Below are 25,248 nucleotides of genomic sequence, written 5' to 3'. Positions count from 1 at the left end.
CATATGGAGACAGGGCTGGTGAACCCCAGGCTTGTGCGCTAGGGATGCTCACGGCCTGGTAGCTTGCAGGGGAAGGAAATAGGGCCGGTCCCTTTAAGAGGATTTTCGCTGCCTGGCAGTGCTGCCTGCCTGGGCAGCCCATCCTGCCACCCCGACAGGCAGCGGCAGCGACAAAGCGGGAGGAGAGGGGCATCGCCGAGCAGCCGCGCTCGGGTGTGCTGGTAGCGGCTGCTGGGCGGGGGTCGGAGGGACCCCTTCCTTCCCTGCATCCCTCCCTGCCCGCCCGGCCGCCGCCCAGCCCAGCCCTGCGGAGGGATGGGGAGGGGATCCCGGCTGGAGACCCGCGGGGACAGCGCCCAGCCCGGCTGTCAGCGCTGAGCAGCGGCGGAGCCGCCGCCGAGCCGCTCCCAGCCCCCGCCGCGGGCATCGCCCCTTTGTCTGCGGAGGAGCGAGAGGCGGAGGGCGCTGCGGCGGAGGAGGCACGGCCGGACCCCGCGGAGAGGAGCCCCGCGCCCGCAGCCTGCAGGTGAGCCTGCGGGGACACCGCTCCGCTGCCCGGGGAGCCGGGGGCAAGGCAGAGCATCCTGTGCCGGGGATGGGCTAAGCCGCGGAGAGCGGCTTGCGGGATTTAGCGTTCCTTGTGCGCCCGGCCGAAGGAGTCAAGGTGAGCCCGAGGGCGCTTTGTGCCTGCGGTGTCGTTCTCCCGCTCCGAGCCCCCCGCTGCCGCTGGCCCGCACCCTGGGGCTGCGTGACACGGCGGTGCCAAGCGGGTGCTGAGCGCTGGGACCCTCGCTTCCACCTCTTCTTCCCCGGGGCTGGGGCGGGCTTCCTTCCAGTCCTGAAAGGGATCTATCTGCAGCGGGGAGAGGGCTGGGAAGATCTCGGCTCAACTCCTTCCAGGGAATTGTGTGTGTGCATTGCAGCTATAGCGGGGAGCTGCCTGCAGCCTGCTCTCAGCACAATGTAGGTTAGCGAAGCGATAGGACCCCAGCCTTGGAGGCGACATGGGTGTCGGGCCCAGCCTGCTCAGGCTCCTTTTCCCGATGGTGTGGGCATCCCCAGCCTCCCCCAGTCTGGTGCTGCAGTGGGACCTGGGGTTCGAGGGTTCCACACTCTGCTTGGTTTAACATCCCTCCCAGCACCGCGGAATCTGCAAGCCAAGCGGAGATGCAAGGAGCTTGGCCGTGCTGCAGCCGGCTGTGGGGAGGACTGCAGGCAGATAACACTGCCCAGCAAGAGAACGTTTGGGCAGGTGCGTGTATTAGCATCATGCAATGGCCCCAGTTAAGTACTGGCCTGGTCTCTGAGACTGTGTTGGTAAGGGCCAGGAAGGTGAAATGAGCCAAGGGAAGCAGAGAAGGACTGGCACTAGTAGGTCCGCTTCCTGTTCTATTAAGGCTGTCCAAGCAAGCCCATGGGGATCCTGGACTCCAGCTGAGTGTCTAATCAAGGCAGGTTTGCCCTGCCTCAGGAACCTGGATGAGGCATGCCGTGCTTTGTCTGAGAAGCTGGCTGGAAAAGCCTGCTTGCCTGGGACTCCATACCCATGTCCCCTGAGTCCTGAATGAGCCAGGCACAGGCAGCTCCTGGGGAGCCCTTAGGGGCATTGAGGCACTGCTGGGCATCTCGTGTTGAGGGCAGAACACCAGTTATCCCACCTCCTGTGCCCACCATGGTGGAGAGGAATGGGGCAGCTAGCCCAGCAGCAGTGGGGCTGAACAGCCTGCTAGCTCTTCTGCCAGAGCTGGACCAGCCACAGGAGATGCATGAATTATTGACTTAGCACCTCGCTGTAAGCCCCTAGGCACAAGTTCAGCTCTCTGGCCACGTCCATCCTTCTGTCTAGCTGCAGGTGCCACGCTAGAGCTGGGCAGTGTATCATAGGGAATAGGGAGCCAGCAGGAAAGGATGTAGAAGGACTTGTTGTAGGCTGGTTTAGGGACTCACAGTGAGTCAGTCCCTGTGCATCTCCAACAGCAGGATGGCAGAGAAGGGTATGGATCCCGCGTGTGTCTCCATTGCCCTGGAGGACACGGTGTGCCACGCCAGCCCTGCCGATGCTCCACTCCTCACCACCCACTTGAAGAAGGTTGAGAACCACATCACAGAGGCCCAGAGGTTTTCTCACCTCCCGAAGCGCTCAGCCGTCAACATCGAATTCATTGACCTGTCCTACTCGGTGCGGGAAGGCTCCTGGTGGAGGAAGAGAGGTAGGAACTGCCGGCTGGGGAAGGGCAGCGGAGGGGACCTGCAGGGTTACCGCACCCCTGGCTGGGTGTCCGGCCCTGGGGTCTGTCTGAGTGCTAGACTGTGGACTGGCTGTCCTTGCTGGGCACCCATGGGTGGAGGGCAGGCTCGTGTCCCACAGCAGTTTCTGTGCACCTCTGCTGTGCAATGCTCAGGGAAATCAGATTGCATCTGAAAGAGGTCTCTCACCAGGGAATCCTCTACCCAGGGCTGCGTGGGGGAGATGGGGCAGATTTCCAGGCTCAGGGGCAGCCAGGATGGATGCGTTTCCCCAGGGCTGTTGTTTGGGGTATGATGGCTGTGTGTGACGTGCCAATAGCAGGAGACCCCAAAGCGTGCCACAGCTTAGAGCTTGGCAAGGAGAATCTGTGTGGTTTGCAGGGGATTTCCTCCCTGTGCAGCTGAGACCATGGTCCTCTTTCCTGTGTACAGCTCTGGCCGAGAGCTCAGGGAGGGGAGAGGGGAGGCAGATGGCGGCTGGTGGGTGGTAGTCTGCTTTAATTAGCTTTCTCAGTTAATGGGATGCCAATCAGGCAGCCCCATGAGATGGAGGGGGAGCTGATCTGCAGAAGCCGAAGGCAGGCAGGGATGAGCCGGGGTCTGGGATGAGCAGACTGAGGGCACAGAGCAGGGTGCTCTGCCAGCCAGGAGCACTGGATTGAGGCTTCATCCCCTGTACTGTTCCCTAGGCTCTGCAGCGGGAGAAACTGAGGCACTGAAAGACAGTGGGGGCATTCTGAATATCCTCAGGATGAGATTTGCCCATTTGGGATGCTGAGGAAACATCCCAAGGGGAGCCATGGCATAACTTGGGTTCCCTAGGGCAGAGTGTGCTGTAGCACCCAGGAGTCCTCAGACCCACTGCTTGCCAGTGAGCCAGTGCCCTGCAGGGACACAGGAGGAAAGGCTCAAGCAGCTGGACCAGAGAGGAGCATCCCAGTGGGTGCTGGGATCTGGGGATGGCAATGGGAGGGTCTCTCCCCCGAGGCCAGGTGGGGGAGCTGGCGGGGGGAGCTCCCGGTGCCTTTGTCCACAGCCCCCAGAATCCATCCAGGCTCCCGCTCTGCTGAAGCAGGAGGTTACTGGCAGTCAATGAACGCAAGTAACCGCTGCGCAAGCTGCAGTGGCGCCGACGTGAGCAGCATGCGCGGTGCCGGAGCTGTGTGCGTGGTGCCGGGATGCGATGGGGGGGGATTGTGTGCTGCCGGCCATGCTTGCTCTGCTGTGGGCATGTACAGCCCCCTGCCCTCCTCTCCTCACCCTTGCTGCCCCTCTGACTCCGAGGGGTGCAGAGGAGGAACCAGGAGTTTGTGGCGCTGGACCCCCTGTCCTGGGGATGGACAAGCCAGAACGGCTTCCCCCCTAGTGTGGTACTAGGACTATGACCTGTACCTGTATGGGCTTGCCCCAGCCGGTGGGCTGGGGATGAATGTGTTGCTCTCACTGGACACCAGCTGCCACCATGGGATGTAGGAGGGGTGTATTTTGAGCGAGGAGATGCTCTGAGCTGGTCCGTGGTTCAGCATGGTCCTAGCACCCTGCAATACCATTGCTGTCCTGCCAGGGCTGTGTTTTAGGGACAGCTCCTGAGAGCCTGAGGCTGTGCCTGTTCCCTGCTCCCAACACATCGTGTTCCTTCTGCCAGAAAATGCTAATCGGCTGCATTTAAAGCAGAGATAATTCCAGGTCTGATTAGCAGTGGCTGCTGCTGGGAGCCTCAGCATGAATGCCAATGAAGGCAACAGCCAGGCATCCAGCAGGCTTGGGGACTCTGCCTGCCCCATGCTACCCTGTTTCTCATTGCCCATCTTTGCCATCCCTATGGACAAGGATCTGAAAACATGCCCAGGATCAATGTCGCACCCTGGTAATCTTCCTCGGCATCTATGTGCCCTGACCCAGGGATTTCTCTCGCCTTTGCTGGGATCCAGGGCATGTGCCCCTTTGGTGCCGGAAATCAGTGGGGTCAGCCAAGGACCAGGGTCAGGGATCATGCTGGACATGACAGCTGCTTTGGCTGTAGCCCTGGGGATGGTGATGGACACAGTTCGGAAAGCCAAACCCATGCTGCTCTCTCCCTGCAGGGTACAAGACACTGCTCAAATGTCTGTCAGGGAAGTTCTGCCAGCGGGAGCTCATCGGGATCATGGGCCCCTCAGGTGCTGGGAAGTCCACGCTCATGAACATCCTGGCTGGGTACAGGTGAGGCTGGGGGAAGCCCATGGGTCGGGGAGTGCAGGGCCGGGGGCTCTGTGCTGCATTCCCCCGACTCCTCTTTCCTGCAGGGAGACGGGGATGAAGGGCCAGATCCTGGTGAATGGCCGGCCCCGGGACCTGCGCACCTTCCGCAAGATGTCCTGCTACATCATGCAGGATGACATGCTCCTGCCACACCTCACTGTTCTGGAGGCTATGATGGTGAGCAACGCAGAAGCCAGGGAGCCTGCTGGGCTCTGTGGGCGTCCTGTGTCCTCAGGCACTGAGCCCATGCTGACATCAGGCATTTCCAAGGGCTCTGGGACATGGGGGAAAAATCCTGCTGTTGTTGCTCTCTTCATCCTGAGCCACTGCTCCCAGCCCTTGAGCTATGGTGCAGTCGGTTCCATTCCCTACATGTGACAGTTGTGTCCCCCTGCCCATCCTCTCCCCACAGGTCTCTGCTAACCTCAAGCTGAGTGAGAAGCAGGAGGTGAAGAAGGAGCTGGTAAGTGCAGAGGAAGGTACGTCCAGGACCCTTCATCTCTCCCCAAGATGGAGAGGAAGGACCCTGAGGTAACCAGGGTATGCTGAGTGGCTCTCAATAACGGAGTTTGAAGGGAGGTGGCAGGGGTGGGGTGAGGGCCCATAGCAGCCCATGGTGAATGAGGCTGTCTCACAGGTGAATGAGATCCTGACGGCTCTGGGGCTGCTGGAGTGCTCCTACACCCGCACCAGCTCGCTGTCGGGAGGGCAGCGCAAGCGCCTGGCCATCGCCCTGGAGCTGGTGAACAACCCTCCGGTCATGTTCTTCGATGAGCCCACAAGGTGAGGGGCTGCCCAGCACTGCCTGCCCAAGCTGGGCTTCTCCTGCTGGGGGGCGGCCGGGGGGGACACACTTCAAGCACAGAAGGGCTGCAAGACCTGAGGGTGGGATGTGACTGTGCCTGACTGAGCCTCAAGAGGGCTCAGGCATGGAAGAGCTATGGCTGCAAAGGGATGCTCTTTTCTATCAATCTGAAAAGAGGATGCCCACAAACAAGCAAGGGCATCTTTAGGATGTACTTCTCCCTCTCTCAACTTTCCTCTTCTCTCTCTGCTGTCTCTTTCTCCTTCACCCTATCCTGCTTGGCCACAGCGGTCTGGACAGTGCCTCCTGCTTCCAGGTGGTTTCCCTGATGCGGTCCCTGGCTCAGGGTGGGCGCACCATCATCTGCACCATCCACCAGCCCAGCGCCAAGCTCTTTGAGATGTTCGACAAGGTTTGGGCTGGGCTTGGACACAGGATTCTTCAGCGGGGCAGGGTCCCTCTGGCTCCAGACCCAGCAGAGACGCCATGGGAGGGATGGGCTGGAGGCGTTTGACCTGGGACTTGTGTGGCACACAGCCTTGCTGGCCGACGTCTGGCAAGGTTGCCCTGTGTCGCCTAGGGCAGGGAGGTGGGTAGGAGCAGGCAACAGTGGCCCTGTTTGTTCTGCACTTCCCATACCCTGGCTTTTTCTTCCAGCTCTACATCCTGAGCCAGGGCCAGTGCATCTTCAAAGGCATTGTGACCAACCTCATCCCCTACCTGAAGGGTCTTGGCCTTCACTGCCCCACATACCACAACCCTGCTGACTTCAGTGAGTGCCCCTACCACAACTGGGGCCGTGGTGGGGAGAAGAGGGTGGCAAGGTCCAAACCCAGTCCCCAAGCCCCAGGGAGCGGGGCTGCCTGCACCCTTCCCTTTATGCACTGGCTGGGCAGTGCTGCTCTGTGGTGCAGCATCCCAGGATGGGGTTTGTGCTCGGACCCCAGCCTCTGCCCCATGGGGGATAGTGATGGCAAGGCTGGCTCAGCACCTCTCATGGATCCTGTCCCCCTCCACAGTTATTGAGGTGGCTTCAGGAGAATATGGGGACCTCAACCCTGTCCTGTTCCGAGCTGTCCAGAATGGCATGTGCACCATGGCTGAGAAGAAGAGCAGCCCTGACAGAGCAGATCCGTCATGCCCAGCGCACTGTGTGACGGTGAGTGGGGATGAGAGGACCCTCCTCTGGTGATAGGGAGCAGCAGGTAACAGGGTGCCCACCCAGGGACACTCAGTCTCCTCTGCCCACAGTGCAGAGATGTTCAACCAGCTTCCATTTGTCTTGGGCAACAGCAACGTGCTTGCTGCTGTACCTGCTCTCTCACAGGGAGCGCATGTTGTGAGCTTGACCCACGTCCCTGACTTGCCTATTGTCTTGCAGGACGTGGACCACATTGAGAGCCACACGTTTGCCACCAGCACTTCAACTCAGTTCTGCATCCTCTTCAAGAGAACCTTTATCTGCATCCTAAGAGACACGGTGAGGACAGGGGAGGCTGGGCCAGAGCTGAGGGGATGGGGCCTCTCAGTTGCTGTGGACAGGCAGAAACAGGAGTTGAATGGGGGCTGGAGTGGGACTCACCCTTGAGGAGCAGGCAGGCTGTCCCCTGATCCGCTGGGATGCTCATGGGATGCAGCACTGCCACATTGAGCCCCTGTTCCTTCTGTGCCTGCAGGTGCTGACCCACCTGCGGTTCATGTCCCACATCTGCATCGGGGTGCTCATTGGACTGCTCTACCTGCACATCGGCAACGACGCTGGCAAAGTCTTCAACAACACCGGCTTCCTCTTCTTCTCCATGCTCTTCCTCATGTTTGCTGCACTGATGCCCACCATCCTCACCTGTAAGCAATTCCTTCCCCCAACACCTATTCCCTGCTTCCAGCCCAGTGTCAGAGGGGGTGAACCAGCAGTGTGTCTGCTGGGTGGTGTGTGGTGGAGCCAGATGAACTGGGGAAAAGGGGGGAAATAAGAGACAAGAGGAAAAACATTCTACTACTATTTGGGTATATTGCAGTTTTGCTCTTTGTGTAATGCTTGGCTATAATGCTGGCTTGAAGCAGAATGCTGGGATTTTTAATGCTCTGGGTTTTTTTTTCCGAGAAAGTGTCTGTAGAGCTGCATTTTCAGCTGCTTCACCCCTTTTCCACTTCCTCAAAAGGTTTGCCTAAAAAAGACCCATCTAAGCTGACTTTTCTGTGCAGAAAGTTCCCATGTTGGTCACTGACTTTGTTCCCTGGTGAAGATTTGATCACACACAAATGGTGCAGGCAGGAGGCTTCCTGGTGCTCTGTGCTGGGACAGCATCACATCTGCCTGCACCAGGGCAAGAGGGAGCAGGGGCTGGAGCAGCCCAGGCCAGGGCACTGCTGACTGCTAACTCTTTTCATGCAGTCCCCCAGGAGATGACTGTATTCCTGAGAGAGCACTTGAATTACTGGTACAGCCTGAAAGCCTATTACCTGGCAAAGACCATGGCAGATGTGCCCTTCCAGGTGAGCTTTCAGCTGGGCTAAAGTGTGGCCCCAGTGCTGATGTGCCTGCATGGCACAGCCAATTGCCCAGCTACACAATTCCCTCGGCTGGCCTTTGAGGGGTCCCTGCATCCCTCCATCCTCTAGGAAGGGTCTGTGGGGTGAAGATGTCCATGGGTCCAGCACAGTGCTCTCTTTGCTTGCCCCTCTCCAGATCATCTGCCCCATTGCATACTGCAGTATCGTGTACTGGATGACGGGCCAGCCACCTGAAGCCACACGCTTCCTCCTCTTCTCTGCCCTGGCCACCGCCACGGCCCTGGTGGCCCAGTCCCTTGGGCTTCTCATTGGAGCTGCTTCTACTTCTCTGCAGGTCAGATGGGGCCCTGGCTTTGCCTATTACGTGGAGATGGGAGGGAAGCTGCAGGGGTCCCATGACAAGGAGAGATGGAGAGAAGTGTTGCCCATAGATGTGAGTGCCTGTGGACAGGGACATGACAATGGTCTCTGCTCCCCAGGTGGCTACCTTTGTGGGACCTGTCACTGCCATCCCTGTCCTGCTCTTCTCTGGCTTCTTTGTTAGCTTCAAGACCATCCCCACCTACCTGCAGTGGAGCTCCTATGTCTCCTATGTCAGGTAGGACTCCATGCCCTGGGCTCCCATAGGCTGGGGAAAGAATGGGGCTGCCTGAGACATGCAGTGATGCTCATGGTGTGCTGTGCCTTAGGTACGGCTTTGAGGGCGTCATTCTCACCATCTATGCCATGGAGCGTGAGGACCTGGAATGCCTCGAGGACTTCTGTCCTTTCCAAAAACCCATCAAGATCCTGCAGGAGCTGGATGTGGAAGAGGCCAAGCTCTACCTGGACTTCCTCATCCTGGGCATCTTCTTCGTCATCCTGCGGCTCTTGGCTTACCTGGTCCTCAGGTACAAAGTCAAATCAGAGAGATAAAGGGGCCATGGGGCCCCAGTGCCGTTCCCAGGCCTGGCCTGCTCTAAGAGACATTCTGCAGATGGACACAGCACTCCTAGCAGGTCACGGACCACAGCGGAGGCATTGGTAGGTGCCAGCCAGGCCTGGCTCAGTCGAGAAGGGTTTTGAGACATCTCGGAACTGTTTTAACCTTTCCATGCACTCTTCATTGCAAACGTTTTGTACAGCCCTGGCACATGCCACTCTGTCCCCCAGGACTGCCCAACCCCACGGAGCTTGGGTCCCCTCTTGTCACCCCTGCCTGGCACTGCCCATTTCCACCCAACACACCAGGACTCTGGGGATGGTCCCATGGAGGCGGCTGTCTGCTGAGCAAGGCCAAGAGGAGAGTGACGTCCTGGGGCTGAAGGCAGGAGGAGACACCCACAGCATGGATCCACAGTGCAGCCCACAGCCCTGTTGCTTGCCCTAGGCAGCAGAATGTGTGTCAGTGCTAAGAAGAGCCCAAAGATGCAATAGGCCAAATTGCACAAGGCTTGAGTGCTTCCTGTCACCATAGCCACAGAAATTACTGCATCCTCTTTTTTCTTTCTGCATAAATCCTCCCTGGTTTTTGTTTATTTGTTATGTTTGGGTTTGGGGTTTTTTTTATTTTTTGTTTTCTTTCCCTCTTTTTTTTTTTTTTTTTTTTTTAAACCAACTGCTTCCCATTCTGCATGGAAGGGAAAGGGATCCAGCAGGCAAAGGAAGGACCTGGGGCTCCGCTCAGACTTCTGCTCGGATGCTATTCTCAGAGATAGGATCTTCAAACCTGGGGATATGGCAGGGTCTGGGAATGGAACAGTATTCTCTTACCTTTGGGTGTCTCATATTCATTCCCTGTTGTCTTTGGGGTCTCAGCCAAAAGGACAGAATCAGCGAACGTGGAGAGAAGTGACTGGTCCCTCCAAGCGCTTACATGAAGCAGGGAAGATTTAGGTTCCCATACCCTACTAATGCATGGTGGCTGAAAAGTAGGGCTGGGCTCAGCCATGCTATCACCGGCGCCTCTACTGATGAAGAGCTGGCCCTGAACCCTTCCCTTGCACCATCTCATTCGTCACCCCTCTTCCCCCAGCACAACTGTGGCTGTCTCAGCAGACCAAGGAGGATGAGCAACATCAGCTGTGCAAGGAGGGGATGCCATCCATCCCCAGGGACACCCAGTCTCATCACAGTGCAATGCTCCCACGGTAACACTGTGCAGGAGGAGGTCCCACAGTGCCAGAACTGGAAAGCAGGTGAGATCCCCCAGCAGTATTTTGCACTGGGCAGCCCTAACACTGGGAAGGGCTTTGCACTTTGTGACTGTATCAAGAAAAGGTCCCTTTTGGCAAGTGGCTCCTCCAAAGTCACCTGCTTCTCCACACTCCTTGAGGATGGAAGGCATTTTGGCACCTGGCTGGCTCACGAAAGGAACAGAGCTGAGACTGGAGCTGGTGGGGCATCAGCACATGCTGCTGTGCCAGGAACACAGCACGCTGCTTAGCTGCATAGCACTGGCCTGTCCCTGTGGGTGTTCTGGAACTAGCGTCGCTGGCACTGGTGTCACAAGGCTGCACTGGTCACCCATGCACATGGGATCGCACTGTGAGCATGGAGATGGGGAAAGCAGCTCTGCCCCGTCCTGGCGTGCTGGGCCCTGATTCCAGTGTAGGAATCTCTGAGGTGATGCTGCTGGCACTCACAGAGCAGCAGGGAATTGCAGGGCAAATGCCAGATTTCAGCAAAATCGTTGAGACTGTGCTTTGCTTTAACTGTCTCGTGTTGGGACTGCTCCACACAGCAGGGTCTGGCTGGCCTGCAGGTGGATGGCAGACACATGGCGGATGATGCTGGCACTCAGCAAGGTCGTGTTTCCCCTGCCTGGATAGTACTGCTGCAAGGAGCTTGTATCCATGGGGCTCTCCTGCACAGAGGCTTCAGAAGCAGGACATGCCCCTATTCCCTTTTCATGCTGAGCATTGGGGTTTCCCCCGGGGGCTTTTGTGTGACTTTCTGCTGTCCCTCACAGAATTCCCCTCCACTCTTCCTTCACCGCCAGCAATGTGCCATGCCCTGCAATGGAGTCATGCCAGCTTGGGGGCTGAAGTCTCCTTGGCATGATGCTGCCAGCTGCAGCCACAGGGTCGAGTGGGGAATGGTCCTTGTGTGTGCTCTGTCACGAGGTGGATGGATGGGCAGGGGGCCAGGGGGAGCTGTGAGCTGTCACCCTCCTCCATCTCACTGTCCTTGGGGCTGATGGGACTGATGCCTCACTTCTGTCCTGCTCTTGGGCTGTGGCTAGTTCAGCCTTGCCCTGTGCAGAGCGTGCACTGCTGGGCTGAGGGTTTTCCCTGGTGGATACCAAGGTGGTAGGAGGTGCCAGTGATGTCGTTTTGCACAGCTTCCTGCACACTGGAGGCATTGCCATTCCCAGCACTGAGTCCTGCTGGGGCACCCCTGTGTGGCCCAGGTGTGGAACAGAGGGAGCTACCAGAAGGCACCTGTGATTGCCACTGCCCATGTCCCCCAAGGCACAGGAATGCTGCAGCAGAAGCCTCTGCTGGCCAGCTTGTGCTGCTTGCAGAGAAGCCCTATGGGACAGGCTGCCTGACCTTGGCATGGCCAGAGGAAGACTGCCGGAGCAGGTACCTCCGCAGGTGGCTGCTCGGACCAACCTGTCCAGGATGGGGCAGTTGGCAGCACCACCAGGATCCCCAGGACAGTTCAGCACAGCCCAGGCCTCCTGTGCTGGTGAGTGCGTGAGTTGCTGACTTAGGTATGGGGCCACTGCAGGGCAGAGGACCAGGGCAAGCCTGGAGATGGAGGATGGATGTGTCCCCAAGCTGAGCAGGGGTGCTCATCCCCAGGGCCATGGCAGCAGGAAACCTGAGGCACCTTAAAGAAGGACACCAGCACTCCCAGCAGGGCTGGCAAGTGAATATGTTGGTATAAAGGGGCTGCAGTGAGGGAGGGATCTGGGCACGCAGTGGCAGAGAGGGACTGGGTCTGGCAGATCCTGCCCCAGGCAAAGGCAGCCTTGATGGTGCCCAAGGGCAAACGGTGCAGGAGGAGTGAACTGAGCAAAGGTGTCCTGAACAGGGCCATCCATTGCCCCTTCCCTCTCAGTGAGGGCAATCCCACAGATGACGGAAGGCACAGAGAAACGCAAAGGGACCCCTTGGCAATAACACTGGTCATTCTGTGGTGTGGAGCCAGGGGTGCCCAGACTGGGTCTTCCTGCCAGGGTGGGGAGCACCCATGTGCTGGGCCTGGCACGCAGCAGCGAGGATGCACTTTATGGGAGCAGGGCTGTGGGTGCGTCTGGCTGCGGGAATCCCACCAGGGAACGCGTCTGGATAATCATGAGGAGTGTGAAGGAGGAGAGCAGGCTTCTTCCCCAACACCTCCTCTTCCTCCCTGCCCTTGCTTTCCCTTGCAATGCACTTTGAATAGATGAAGACGTGGTTCAGGTGCCCCCTGGGAGCACTAGTTGAACCTTAACCCATCCAAAACTGCTTCAGCCCCTTGGCCTGGCTCCTTCAGCCCACAGGCACGGTTCTATCAGGTACTGCCTCTCCCTCATGTGTGCTGTGAATGCAGGCAGGCAAGCAGGGCTATGGCCTTCACCACCATGCATGTCCAGGCCACCTTTGTCACACACACAAGAAGAGCAAATGCATCATCACCTGGCTGGTACTAGGGTTTGCTGGAGGGAAGATTGGGATAGACCAAGGAGGGGATGGGGCTTCTCCCAGGGATTCACCCCTCTCTCAAATCAGGCAATAAACCAGAGTTTCCTTCCCCCCGTGTGTGGACACACCATTTGTCTTGTCCCTGCTGCCACCAGCAGCCTGTGGCTGCCTGGGATCTCCAAGTGCATTCCTGCCACACTGGACCCTGAGGTTTTCCAGCCTTTTGCTGCTTCCATGTGTGCAGAGGAGGTTGTACTGTGGGGTATACGTGTGATACAGAACAGGCGTGGACCATGCAGAGGTGTTGAAATCCATGTTTCCACACGACCGGGAGCGAGCTGCTTTTTTCCTGGCACTGTTTGCCAAAACATGATGCAAATAACACATCAAAGGTGGAGGGATCCTGCTCTTGCAGCTGTAGCTCTGCTGTGGCAGTCCCGTGAGGCATCTGCTTGGGTTCTTCTGCATTGCTGGGAGGAGGCTGCGAAGCAGGACCAGGGCACTGCTGCCTAGAGCTGCAGCCTGGCAGGAACCAGGCAGGGTGCAGGTGAGCTCTTGGGCTCTATGGGAAGCATGGGGCTGCTGGCAGGGCCCTGCCAGCTCTCTGGGCTGTGCCATATGTGCAGGTAAGTGCCCCGCAGGTCTCAGCTTGCTGCTGGTAGTCGCCAGTGTCCAGGGGTCCCCAGGAGCTGTTGAGCAGGCAGAGATGTTGCGGCTTATTTCAGTGTTCCTGAGATGCCAGCTGTACGTGTTGGATTTCACACATCAATAAAACTTATATTTATAGTGTACTGCCTGGGTGCCTCCCCTCCCTGAGCGGCCAGGGGACATGCATGAGAGGGGAGATGTGTGTGCATGGGGGTACACCAATGGGTGTCCCTGCAGCGGCATGTGGAAAGGGGTACTGGGGGATAGCACACATTGATGGGGATGGGCACAGAGTGTGTGCAGGGGCATCTCTGTCCATGCGGTCTATGTGCAGACCTCTGGGGTTATCCAGGGCCCCACTGCCCCTGGTTCAGCACTGCCTATGGCTGGGCTGGCCAGCACTTCCCAAGCCAGCACCCAGGGACCAAGCAGTGTGTGTGCAGCCCTGCAGATGGTCTCAGCACCGCCAGAGTGCATCTGCAAGCCCCAAGAGGATAGGTGTGTTTGTGTGTATGTCCACGCACTTGTGTTACACAGCCAGGCAAAACCGGGCAGTGCCATGTCAGCACAGCTTCCCACAGGCTCTTTATCATGTGAGGCTGCTGTTGTCCTGCTCCCTGCACCATGCTCTATGTGAGCACCGGCAGGTTTCACTCCGGAGCAGAACGTGTCCTTGTCCTGTTTCACAGCTGGGGATGGAGAGCCATCAGATGTGTGCAGAGAAAAACCCCCTTGAAGCACTGCTGCCAAGACCCCAGGACTGCCCTCATACTGCACCCTTGTGTCTGGGGGTACACGTGGTTTTCCTTGCTGTTGTGCCTGCTGGCTTCTCCGCCGTGGCCCCAGCGCAGGACCATGGTTACTGTTCCCTCCCTGCTCGGCGGAGCCGGCGCCTGCTGTGCGCAGGGCGGGATGGGACAGGCTGGGGATGCGGAAGTTACAGCTGAACAACAGCCGCCTCCAGGGAAGAGCCTCTTCCCGGCACCGGGATGGAAGGACGTGGCTGAGCAGCACCGGGCTCAGCGCCTGGCAGCACCAGGAGCTGCGGGGTCAGCCTCCCTGGCGAGGAGTCCCGCTGGAGGTAACCCTGCCGCTTTCGGCACGGCCATTGCTCTCGCCTTGCGCAGCGCCAGCCTCGCCACTGCCCTGAGCTCCGGGTCCCCGCACCGCCAGGGCCTCGGCCACCGTGTCCCTCCGGATACGGAAGCAGGGAGGCGGGATGCTGCTTGTACCAGGGGTCCCTGAAGGGGTACCGCAGCAGCCGGGCGACACGGGGCCCTCCGCATGCCCTGAGTAGCAACGGGTGCTGGAAGGGACCTAATGGGATGGGTTAGAGTTTGCTGGCTGCTCAGTCCTCAAGGGGAGGACACGGGGGTTCAAGGTCAGCTCCACTGCTCCCACCCTGTGCCTCAGTTTCTCCATCTCGAGGGCATGATGAGGGACTGCAAAAAACCTGCTGGGGTTTGCTTACATTCTCCCTGCCTTGCTTCAGTTCCTCTGGATGTTGGGGGCTGAGAGTGCAACCTGTGCTCCTGAAGGATCTCCCTGCTGAGCTGGGGCAGGAGCCCGAGCCAGCACTGGCACAGCCGGTTCGGCCAGACTGGACTGCATCGGAGCAGGTAAGACTGGGCAGGGCACTGCTGCGCCCCATCCCTGTGGAGCAGAGCTGCTGATCCCATCCTACTCTGCCCCACAGAGCTGGTCCCATGTGGGACAGCAGCTTGAGCACTCCAGAGCCCCTCATCCATCTCCGGAGATGGGAGCTTTGACTAGGAAAACCCTGTGCTGAGCTGAACCTGGCGCAGCTCTGAGGAGCCAGCTGAGCCCTCGCAGCTTTAAATGGGAAGAGGCTGTGCTCAGCATCCCCGTGTGCTGCAGCCACCTCAGCCTGGCAGGCAAGAAGGTTCAGCACTGCCAAGGATTCGGTAATTCCAACCTGCCCCATGGGCTGTCCCTTCTCTTTCAGGCAGAGGATGTCACGGGCTGCACAATGCCAGAGCTGCCTGCCCTGGGGCAGCTGGATGCAGCTGCATCGGCCCCTGCCAGCGAGGAGGGGGACCCGAAGTGTGTATCTGTGTGCTGCTTCAGTGCCAGGTGAGCTGGGCTCTCTGCCTGTGGGGCTGTGACCCTGACTCTCTCCTGCCCCTGGGGAAGCCTGTGTAGTCTGTTGGTCACCCCACAATGAAGCAAGATGTGAAGCCCGTGAGCTCGGTGCTGTTAGCTCTGCTGGGCTGGAAAAAGCCATCCCTGACCGTGTTCATTCTTCTTCCCACCCCAGGCAATGCAGGCAGCTACTTCTCCAGGAAGATCTTTCGCACAAGCAGCATCTCCTTCACCAGGTACAGTGCCACACAACTGGGGCATGGCCCGTTCTGCTCTATGGCTTTTTGCCATGGGACCTGGGTGGCTGACCTGGCTGCCTTGAGACCATGGGGGCTCTGTGCGCAGGATGCTGCTTTGCTTCCACTTAGAAAACAACCCAGACCCTACTCCCTGCCTGCTCTGAATTCAGCCCAGCTTCTTTGCTCACCACAGTTTTGGTGGGGATGCATAGCACTTAGCACCCTTGCTGGCCTGCCTTCAGTTCCCATCTGTGCCCTCTGTTGGTGCAGGGGAAGGAAGGGGTGAGCTCGCCCTGCTTAGCTCTTCACATGGCACTCACTTGTGATCTGCACGCACTGCCTCAGGCAGGGCTTGGACCTGCTGCCACTGTCCTACTTATGACACTCCTGTTCCTCTTTGCAGGGGCTGTGTTCACTACCCGGGAGGGAACCAGGAGCGCTCAGTCCGGCCCAGCACCTCTCGTCATAGCCTGTCCCACCTAAGGAATGTGGCCTCTTCTGGTAAGCTCGAAGCCCTGCACTGACAGGGATGGAGGGTCCTACATGACAGGTTGGGGGCAGTGCGAGGGTTAGCAAGACCTGGGTTCTGTCCTCTGTTCTGCAGCCATATCACTGCCGTGGCTTGGGGCAGGCAACTTCCCCAGTGCCCTGCTACAGAGAAGCTCTCATTTTGTCAAGCACCTTCCTCTTCCCAGATGCCATCAAGAAACACCAGAAGAGCCTGTCTGCGTGGTTCAGTCACCAGCCCAATGAAGAGAGGCAGTTCGGCCCTTCCTTCTCAGTGGATGCAGTCCACGTGGACCCAGTGATACGGGAGAGCTCCCTGGAGGAGATCCTGAAGCCCTCGCCTGGCCTAACCATCCAGAACCAGCTCCAGCAGTCCTGCAGGCAGGTTATCAGCCTCCAGAACCTTTTTGATGCGGATTGCTGCGGGCGGCAGGTGAAGAATGTGGTGCTGTATGGCACTGTGGGCACAGGGAAGAGCACCCTCATCAAGAAGATGGTGGTGGACTGGTGCCATGGTCGCCTACCCCGTTTTGAGCTGCTCATCCCCTTCTCCTGTGAGGACCTGTCCCATAGTCATGCTCCCATCTCCCTGCGGCGCCTCATAACCAAGAAGTATCAGCACCTCCGGGACGTGGTGCCGATCCTGGGTGCTTCCAACCTCAACGTGCTTTTCATCCTCAATGGCCTGGAGCGGCTCAACTTGGACTTCCGTCTGGCTGGCACAGAGCTGTGCTGTGACCCCAGCGAGCCTGTGCCTCCTTCTGCCATTGTGGTCAACCTGCTGCGCAAATACCTCCTGCCAGAGGTCAGTGTCTCCCTTGAGCTCCTTCCTGCTGGAGAAAGGCTGGGGGTGAGCCCTGGAGCACTGCAGGCATGGCCTTTGTGCTCACTGCTTGTGGTCCAGCTTAGCTGTGTGTGAAGAGGCAGTCTCCGTTCCTGGAGGTGCTCACTGTTACTGGTGTCACTGTTACTGGTTTGTCTCTTAGGGGAGGTCTGGTAAGGCAAAGGAAGCAGTCTGTTGGGCTGTGATCTTCCACACTCAATACATGTCTAGCAAGGGATGGGGAAAGCTCTTCTGTCCCTTCTGTCTGGGCCAGGTTTGAACCAATGCTCTTTGGCCAGCAGCAATTTGATCCCCAGCCCCTGTGTGGTATGATCCTTGCACACCTATATGTGGGTTACACACCTGGGACCCTATTGAGCTTAGATCAAAGCCAGAGAAAGGGCAGCTCCAAACTCACCCAGCCCTCTGCTTCCAGGCTAGCATCATTGTCACCACACGCCCGTCGGCAGTGCGCCGGATCCCTGGCAAGTACGTGGGCCGCTATGCCGAAATCTGTGGCTTCTCTGACACCAACCTGCAGAAGCTGTACTTCCAGATGCGCCTCAGCCAGCCCAGCTGCAGTGTACGGCATGGTGGGGGTAGCAGCTCAGGTGAGCAGGAGAACTTAGTGGAGATGCTGTCGAGGAACTTGGAGCGCCACAACCAAATAACTGCTGCCTGCTTCTTGCCATCTTACTGCTGGCTGGTGTGCACCACCCTGCACTTCCTCTACTTCACCAAGATGGTACCTCCCAGCCAGACCCTGACGGGTATCTACACCAGCTTCCTGAGGCTCAACTTCAGTGGGGAGGTGCTGGACAGCACCGACCCCACCAACATCTCCATGATGAAATATGTGGCCAAGACAGTGGGCAAGCTGGCCTATGAAGGGGTGATGTCCCGCAAGACCTGTTTCTCAGAGGATGATCTGCAGCGGTGCTTTGAGGTGGAGATGAAGACTGAAAGTGAGCTCAACCTTCTGGAGGTGTTCCGCAGTGATGTCTTCCACTTCTTCCTCAGTCCATGTGTGCAGTCAGGCAAAGAGCACACCTTTGTGTTCACCATCCCTGCTATGCAGGAGTACCTGGCAGCCCTATATGTGGTGCTGGGTGAGAAGAAGACGCTGGCACAGAGAGTGGGGAAGGAGCTGTCGGAGGTCGTTGGGAAGGTGAGTGAAGACGTGGCTGTGGTTGTGAACATCATCTCCAAGGTGCTGCCCTTGCGCTTCCTGCCAGTGCTCTTCAACCTGCTCAAGATCTTCCCTCGCTACTTCTCCCGGCTGAGCGGGAAGGACCAGGACGCTATTGCCCACACTATGGCAGAGGAGCTGTTCAAAGAAGAGGACTACTACAACGATGATGTCTTGGACCAGATCAATTCCAGCATCCTGGGCGTGGAGGGCCCCATGCGCCACCCTGATGAGGCCCCTGATGATGAGGTCTTTGAGCTCTTCCCCATCTTCATGGGTGGGATCCTGTCCCGCCGTAACCGTGCCATCCTTGAGCAGCTGGGCTGCTCCATTAAGAACCTGGCAGCCTTTGAGATTGCCAAGGCCATGAAGAAGACAGTCATCAGGAACAGCCGCAAGGGGCTGCCCCCCTCTGAGCTGATGGACTACCTCTTCTTCCTGCATGAGTTCCAGAATGAGCGCTTCACAGCCGAGGCCATCCGCTCCCTCCGGACTGTCAACCTCTCATCCGTGAAGATGACCCCTCTCAAGTGCTCTGTCCTGGCATCTGTCATGGGCACCACAAGCCATGAGGTGGAGGAGCTGAACCTGAGCTCCTGCAACCTTGACACAAGCAGCCTGAGGATCCTCTTCTCTGTCCTGCTGCGATGCAAAACTCTTCAGTGAGTACCACCTTCTTCTGCCCTTGGCAGTGCTCACAAATGGGGCTCTCCTTCACCTCTGCCCATCACAGGGATACACTAGGAGCCTGAGCATGGCAAAGGTAGGGAAGGGCATGCAAGCCCTTGTTTTTTCTCAGAGCAGACCTAGGGGACTACAGCTTCCGATACGCAGCACTCCTTAAGCAGGACACTGCATGCTGGGATTTGCAGTCCCAACACACCCTTTGGCAGGACTCTTTGGGCACCTCTGCATCCAGTGCTGCAGGCTAGGATGCCGGCTCCCCACCCTTTGTTTAGCATCCCCGTGTAGCTGACTCTGCTACCGCTAAGTCTGGGCAGGCAACGGGCAGCCCAAGGGTGGGCTCCAAAGGGTGGATCCCGTTGCAGTCCGCTTGTGGAACTGCAGCCTTCCTGTCGCCCAGGGGGTGGCGGGCTGCGCTCAGCAGAGATGGACTCAAGCTGTGCAGCGGGGCTCTGCAGCACTTCCTTCCTCCGGGTGCTCAGGAGGGCTCGGTGGGGTCCTGCTCCCTGCTCAGACCTTCACTCACCCCCTGCCGACCCTGGACCCTTTTCCCTTCCCTTGCTTCTGCCGGCACTGGCTCTGCTGGCTGATGCTACCTGAGCTCTGGTCCTGTTTCCCTTCTGGAGAGGAAGCCTTGCGTGTCCCTGTCTGGGGATAATGATGGGGAGAGCCAGGGGACATGGAGAGAGAAGGGTTGCCAGCTTCACAGGTAACAGCCACTACGGTCCTGCCACCCTTTTGTCTTGCTCTGCATCAGTCTACAGCTCAACAGCCTGGGCTCTGATGCCTGCAAGGAAATCCGTGACCTGCTCCTGCATGACAAGTGTATGGTGAGCAGCCTGCGGTGAGTACTGCCTCTGTCCCTGCATGAAACTGTCCCTGCTGCCCACCATGTGCCCGGCCTCGGCATTGCCCTCATCTCCTGTATCCACAGGCTGACAAACAACCCCGTGGGTGAGCAGGGGGCACAGTACCTGGCCGAGGCACTGGCTGGCAACCGCTCGCTGACCCGCTTGTCCCTGCTGCACACCGCGCTGGGCGACCGGGGCGCCGAGGTCCTTGCTCAACACTTGGCCAAGAACCAGCACCTCCAGGAGCTCAACCTGGGCTACAACTCCCTGACAGACGTGGGCGCCCTGCAAGTGGTGGAGGTGGCCAAAAAGCACACAACGCTGGACAAAGTGCAGTGAGTTCACTCTGCCCCGTCTCTTCCCTCTGGCCCAGTGTCCCTCCCCTGTGGCACTGAGCCTCTCTTCTTCTGTGTCTTGCCTCCCTGCCCTCACAGTGTCTCCCACTCCTTTCCTCTCAACCCACAGTCTGTACTTCAACGACATCAGTGAGGATGGCAAGCGGGCGCTTGACAGCCTGCGCATGGACCGGGACGGCGTCAGGGCGCTGGTCTTCCTTACAGCAGGCACTGATGTCTCTGACTACTGGTCCAATATCCTGAACGTGGTGCAGAAGAACCTGCCTTTCTGGGACCGCGAGCGGGTCCGGCAGCACCTTTCCCTCATCCTGCAGGACCTGGAGAGCAGCCGGAGACAGACTGCCAACCCCTGGAGGAAAGCAAAGTTCCTCCGAGTTGAGAGTGAGGTCAAGAAGATGCTGGGAAAGCTGCAACACGGGACCCTCTAAACCTGCTGTCCATCCACCCAGCCAGGCAGGGAGCAGTGCTGCTGGGGAGGAAACACTGCACCCTTATCCACGTGAAGATGCCTAGTGGTTGGGTGCTACCAAGGCTGTCAAAGGTGCTGGGTACGTGGAGCTCAGCCCTTATCTGTGGGCAAGGCTGAAATGTGGGAGAGCTGTACAGATGCCAGGCCAGGAACAAATGGGACTTGTTCTTCTGGGCTTGTAGAGATTCAGACCCTGCTGTCTGTCCAGTGCTGGCTTGGCCCTGAGCCACAGCAGCAGCAGAGGGGCAGGACTCAGGTTAGCTTGTGAAACCTTTGGTAGCATTAAAGTGCGCTGCTTTGTTTCCACTGAAGCACATCAGTGCCATGACTCGACCTCCTCTCTGGGCCCTTCCTGGGGGAGGAATGTGGAGCCACTGGTGCAGTTGTCCCTCCAGCAGTTGGAGCGGAGGGCTCTGGCTTTATCGCATCTCACAAGGCAAGGATGGGGCAGCCTATTTCTGCTCCATGTCACACCAGTTGGCCTTCCCCACTGTGGGCTGCCCTTGGGGGTGGCTGGAAGCTGGTGTTTCAGGGTGCTGGTCCCTGCTCCCAGCTCTGCTGGGCGAGGGCTGGCAGTGCCCTGGGGCTGGGAGGGCAGGGAAGACACTGGGATTGTTTAACCATTAAACCTGGCGCGTCTTGTAAGAGGCGTGGACACTGGCTCTGCTGCCACTTCACCCTGTACCTTGCTCCCTCTTGCATTCCCTGCAGCCATGAAGCAAACAAAAGGTACGTACTGGGGCAGTGGGGCTTCACCCTGCAGAGACACTTCCTCACATGCAGGTCTCTCCTTGTTTCTGCATCAAGCAAGGCAATGTCAGAGCCCAGGCAGGCCATGGAAAGTTGCTAGAGGCATCCAGGAAAATGCAGGTGGACACTGTGGGGGTGCTTGGCAGGAATTCCCTCTCCCTGGGTTTAGGATCCTTGTGCTAGAAGAGGTGGGGAGGGGTTCTATGGGGAGATGCACAGGGGAATGTGTTTGCCTCCATCTCCTCACTCCAGCCAGCTCTCTGAGGCACTGGTGACCCTTCTCATCCCTCACTCAAAAGCGCTGTAAGCCCTCAGGTCTGCTCCCAGCCCACTGCCTCCTGCACTGACCTCTCTTCTCCCTCTGCAGGGCTCGAGGGTGACAAGAAGTCCATCATGTAAGTGCTGAGCTCTCCCTGGCCACAGGCTTCTTGAAGCTAATGGCCCCACAGCAAGGCTGTGCTGGGCACATCCTCAGCTGAGGGTCTTCCCTGAGTTGTTAGCTCAGGAGAGATGTGGAGGCCAGTCCGAGAGGGAGATCCCCTCCTGGCTTTTCCCAGGGGGAGGAGCTGTGTCCCCAGCTGGCCCCACCTGGGAGGAATGGGGCTCCCCACAGCAAGGCAGGGGGAAGGCTGTGCTGCTCAATTAATGTGGCCTTTCCTGCCCTTTATCATTTCAGAACATTTGAATTTAACCCCAAAGATGGGATAGACAACCCTGCCTTGTCGCTGACTGAGGACACGGGTAAATACCTTCATCTCCCCATCAGCATGGACTTCTGGCAGTGGGGCATTGCTGGGGTCCTGAGCTCTCATGTGCCAGAGAGTTCTGGCAGCGGGAATGGGGAGACCCCAGCCCAGAACAGGGTAGAAAGCTTGTGTTAGGATCTCTACAGGGCCCCACTCACGGGCTGTGCCCCCATGCAGATGGCGAGGCTATGGGTGAGCCCCGCTTCTACCTCCTGAGCAAGGGCAGCACGGAGACCTTTGGCTTCTCTCTCAATGAGGAGTTGGGCTGCCAGGGCCATGTCATACGCCAGGTCGAGCTGGGGGGGCTGGCCCAGCGCAGGGGACTGCAGGACGGGGACCGGCTCCTCCAGGTCAATGGCCACTTCGTGGACCACATGGACCACCACAGGGTAAGCAGGGAGCATCCCAGGGCCGGGGGACCTCAGTGGTCCTCCCTGGTCAGGGATCCTGTTGCCACAGGTTGCGGCTGGAGGGGTGCCCTGCCCAGGAATCACAGCCTGCGTCCTTCCAGGTGGTGCAGAAGATCAAAGCCAGTGGGAACCAGGTCCTACTGGCGGTGCTGGATGGTGACTCCTATGAAGCAGCCAAGACCCTAGGCAGGGACTTATCCCAGATGCTGCCAGCTGACATCCGCCCGCGCCTCTGCCACATCACACGGGACAAAAGCGGTTTTGGCTTCAGCGTGTCAGGTCCGGAAGGTAAAGCAGCGGGATGCCATAAGCCTCCCTGACACAGCATCCTGCTCGCTCCAGGCTGCTTCTTCTCTTCCCTGCAGGCGTGAAGGGCACCTTCCAGCTGTCAGTGCAGCAGGATGGGCCAGCGGAGAGAGCAGGGGTGCCACCGGGCTCCTGGCTCCTGGAGCTGAACGGGGCCAGTGTGAGCAACTATTCACACACACAGCTCACCAAGAAGGTGCGGGCTCGCAGTGCGGGTGATGGGGGACCAGGATCACCAGTGTCACTGAGTGCCCTGCATTTCCCATCCAGCTGAAGCAGAGTGGCAGCAAGGTGACGCTGCTGGTGGCATCCAGTGCCGTGGAGGAGTTTTACCGCCTGCATGGTCTGCGGGCCACGGCTGCCTTGGCAGATACCTCCTGGCTCCCCTTCAAGGTGCGGGAGCTGCACATGGTGAAGGGTCCGGCTGGTTACGGGTTTCTGCTCAAGGAGGATGACTGCAGCTCAGGGGCCACAGGTAAGGGCATGAGTCTGAACCTGAACAAGGCATGTCTGAGGGTCAGGAATAGCTGCAAGCCCTGTGCCTGAAGCAGGACCTTGTCCTCACCTGCGTGTGGGGTCAGCAATACCAGCTCCCCTCTGGCTGAATGCCTCTGTGAGCACTTCCCCACCATTCCTCTGTCCTGCTGTGGCAGGCCAGTTCATGTGGGATGTGGATGCGGGGCTGCCGGCCGACCAGGCAGGGATGAAGGAAGGGGACCGTCTCCTCGCTGTGAATGGTGAGAGCATTGAGGGGCTTGACCACCAGCAGACGGTGCTCAGGATCCGTGCCCGTGATGACCAGGTCACACTGCTGGTCATCGACCCTGCTGGCGATGCCTTCTACCACTCGGTAGGTTCTGGGGAGCACTGGGGTGCTGCAAGGCTGGATGATGGGGTGGACGCCTTGCCCCAAGGCCTGCACAGTGAGGTCCTCTCCAGGGGACCTGGCTTGCCATGGAACACCAAGAGCTTTATGTTATCCCTCTTCTACTCTTCCAGATTGGGCTGTCCCCTCTGCTTTCCTTCGAGGACAGTAACCCTGCCTCAGGCTCCCTTACATCCTCCCTGCCCTCTCCCAGTGCCTCCCCTGGACTCTCTCACGTTGAGGTGGGACCAAAGGGACCTGGCTCCTGGCTGGTGGCTGCTGCCAACAGTATAGGGTTCACACAGGTAACCCCTCTTGCCAGGCCCTTGAGGCAGTGCTGCTCATAATCCTGGTACTCTCCTGCCCTGCCTGTCCTAATATTTCCCTGGCACCTATGACACTGGCAGGAGCAGAAAGACCCCTCCAACCTGCCCATTGCGTTAGAGTGGAATGTGGTGTGGTGGATGGATGTGCTCCTCAAAATGTGCCCACCGTGTCCCCACAGAGCCCATCCCAGGAGGAGCAGAGGAGGCTGCAGCAGGCGTTCTAGTGACGTAGGAGCATCCTGCCTCTGGCCAGGCTCCCCTGCACAGCACCTCATCCAGCCCATCGGTGCCTCCCTCCTGGCTCCCCAGAGAGCACAATGCTGCTCATCATGGCCATTGCACATAGAGCTGCTGTGTCTCCGTGCCTGCGATGGGGCTTGCAGCATCCCCCCTCCAGAAACACATCTCCACTGGCTGAGGCTGGCTCCAAGCTTTTATTAACTGTGGCTCTTTGTAACTTGAAGACAGATTTTGCCTGCCTAGCTGCTTCCAAGGATATCTAGGGACATTGCACTGAAGGCTTTGCCCAGCTCCAGGCTCTGGGAGCTCTGAGAAGAGCTGAGAAACTGCCCTCCATGCCATGACTCAGTGGACTGGGGATCCTGAGGCTTGACTCAGCCCAGGGCTGCCTTTGGTCCACTGTTTGAAGGGGAAAGGGAGCAGCAAAGGCCAATGGGGTGCTGGAGGAATCCCCCACTTCTCAGCCTGTTGGCTCAGGTTTGTCTCTGCATGGACATCTCTCTTGTGCTCCTTCTCTCATCCTTCCTGGGAACCTGTGGGCAGTGGGTGTCCACTGCCCATCACAGCACTGTTCCTGCATCACTTGTTTGGGATGTGATTAAAGGGCAAATCCACACTGCTCTTCATGTGAATAATGTTATGGAGAGGACTGTGACTCAGCAATGCACCCCAGGGCCAGACAGGAGCTGTCTGCTCTTACCTTCCCAGGGCTGCTGGAGCCTTGTACAGTGGATTTGGAAAGCTCTCCAAGTGTGCTGATAGGGAGGTAGGGACTGAGAGCCTGGCCCATCCCAAGAGCTCCAGGGTGCTATAATCTCTAAGGGCTTGAGGCTGAGCTCCTGTAGGTGTTCCTTGTGCTCCATGGCAGTGGTCATTCCTACTTCTTTCCAATGCTGGCTGGCCTTTGCCATCTTGGCTAGCCCAAGACCCAGGTTTACCTGGGTGGCTGTGAAGTGTGGGGACAGAGGCAGGGGATACTGAGCACGTGGGCACAGGAGCATGGGGGCAGTGTACAGCATAGCCCCTGCCCAATGCCTCTCATTCCCTGGGGTGGTAGAGGGCTCTGGGGCAGGGGTGAGATCACAGCATCCCCTTTGCAGTCAGCATCTCCCAAGGTCAGGGCTGCCCTGGGAACAGGGCTGGGCTTTCCCTTTAGCTGCTGCTGTGCTGACAGCACAAGGCAAATTCCTTTCATCTCCCCTGGCTCCCCACCAGGGGCACTGGCACGGGGCAGGTATGCCAGGGAGCCATACCAAGCTCATCCTCTAGGCTCTTCGCCTTGGTCTCCAAGTGCTGGCTGTGGGCTGCTGTCTGCT

The 25,248-nt window shown here is 58.5% G+C and overlaps 3 protein-coding genes across 6 annotated transcripts; all 3 read left to right on the top strand.

The window, feature by feature from the left end:
• The first annotated feature begins 89 nt into the window (after positions 1-89).
• On the top strand, positions 90-13,176 carry ABCG4 (ATP binding cassette subfamily G member 4). Of its 3 annotated transcripts, none has more exons than XM_065696925.1 (15): positions 90-526; positions 1,981-2,210; positions 4,332-4,449; positions 4,533-4,665; positions 4,901-4,951; positions 5,126-5,271; positions 5,582-5,705; positions 5,951-6,065; positions 6,313-6,452; positions 6,675-6,773; positions 6,970-7,138; positions 7,689-7,789; positions 7,983-8,141; positions 8,287-8,405; positions 8,497-13,176. In XM_065696925.1, the coding sequence occupies exons 2-15, from the start codon at positions 1,982-1,984 to the stop codon at positions 8,720-8,722; spliced, it is 1,929 nt and encodes a 642-aa protein (XP_065552997.1). In that variant the 5' UTR covers positions 90-526; position 1,981; the 3' UTR covers positions 8,723-13,176. The 3 variants fall into 3 exon arrangements, with proteins under 3 accessions (XP_065552997.1, XP_065552994.1, XP_065552995.1); XM_065696922.1 differs by having other exon boundaries at positions 91-526; positions 1,978-2,210; XM_065696923.1 differs by lacking the exon at positions 90-526 and adding an exon at positions 1,171-1,252 and having other exon boundaries at positions 1,978-2,210.
• Positions 13,177-13,996: 820 nt separating this feature from the next.
• NLRX1 (NLR family member X1) lies at positions 13,997-20,600 on the top strand. The gene is made up of 10 exons (XM_065696921.1): positions 13,997-14,149; positions 14,561-14,687; positions 15,035-15,162; positions 15,347-15,407; positions 15,814-15,911; positions 16,106-16,722; positions 17,177-18,591; positions 19,371-19,457; positions 19,548-19,799; positions 19,930-20,600. Exons 3-10 carry the CDS (start codon positions 15,042-15,044, stop codon positions 20,246-20,248), a joined length of 2,970 nt encoding a protein of 989 aa, XP_065552993.1. The 5' UTR covers positions 13,997-14,149; positions 14,561-14,687; positions 15,035-15,041; the 3' UTR covers positions 20,249-20,600.
• Positions 20,601-20,653: 53 nt separating this feature from the next.
• NHERF4 (NHERF family PDZ scaffold protein 4) lies at positions 20,654-24,548 on the top strand. 2 transcript variants are annotated; one of them, XM_065696927.1, is made up of 10 exons: positions 20,654-21,018; positions 21,407-21,434; positions 21,716-21,780; positions 21,963-22,174; positions 22,297-22,474; positions 22,561-22,697; positions 22,772-22,976; positions 23,155-23,351; positions 23,501-23,671; positions 23,872-24,548. In XM_065696927.1, the coding sequence occupies exons 1-10, from the start codon at positions 21,003-21,005 to the stop codon at positions 23,914-23,916; spliced, it is 1,254 nt and encodes a 417-aa protein (XP_065552999.1). In that variant the 5' UTR covers positions 20,654-21,002; the 3' UTR covers positions 23,917-24,548. The 2 variants fall into 2 exon arrangements, with proteins under 2 accessions (XP_065552999.1, XP_065552998.1); XM_065696926.1 differs by having other exon boundaries at positions 22,297-22,483.
• Positions 24,549-25,248: the final 700 nt, after the last annotated feature.

The sequence above is a fragment of the Lathamus discolor genome, chromosome 17 (assembly GCF_037157495.1).
Source record: "Lathamus discolor isolate bLatDis1 chromosome 17, bLatDis1.hap1, whole genome shotgun sequence".
In the NCBI taxonomy this organism is placed as follows: domain Eukaryota; kingdom Metazoa; phylum Chordata; class Aves; order Psittaciformes; family Psittacidae; genus Lathamus; species Lathamus discolor.
The sequence above is the reverse complement of the archived record's forward strand: the minus strand, read 5'-3'. Positions and strand labels throughout refer to the sequence as shown.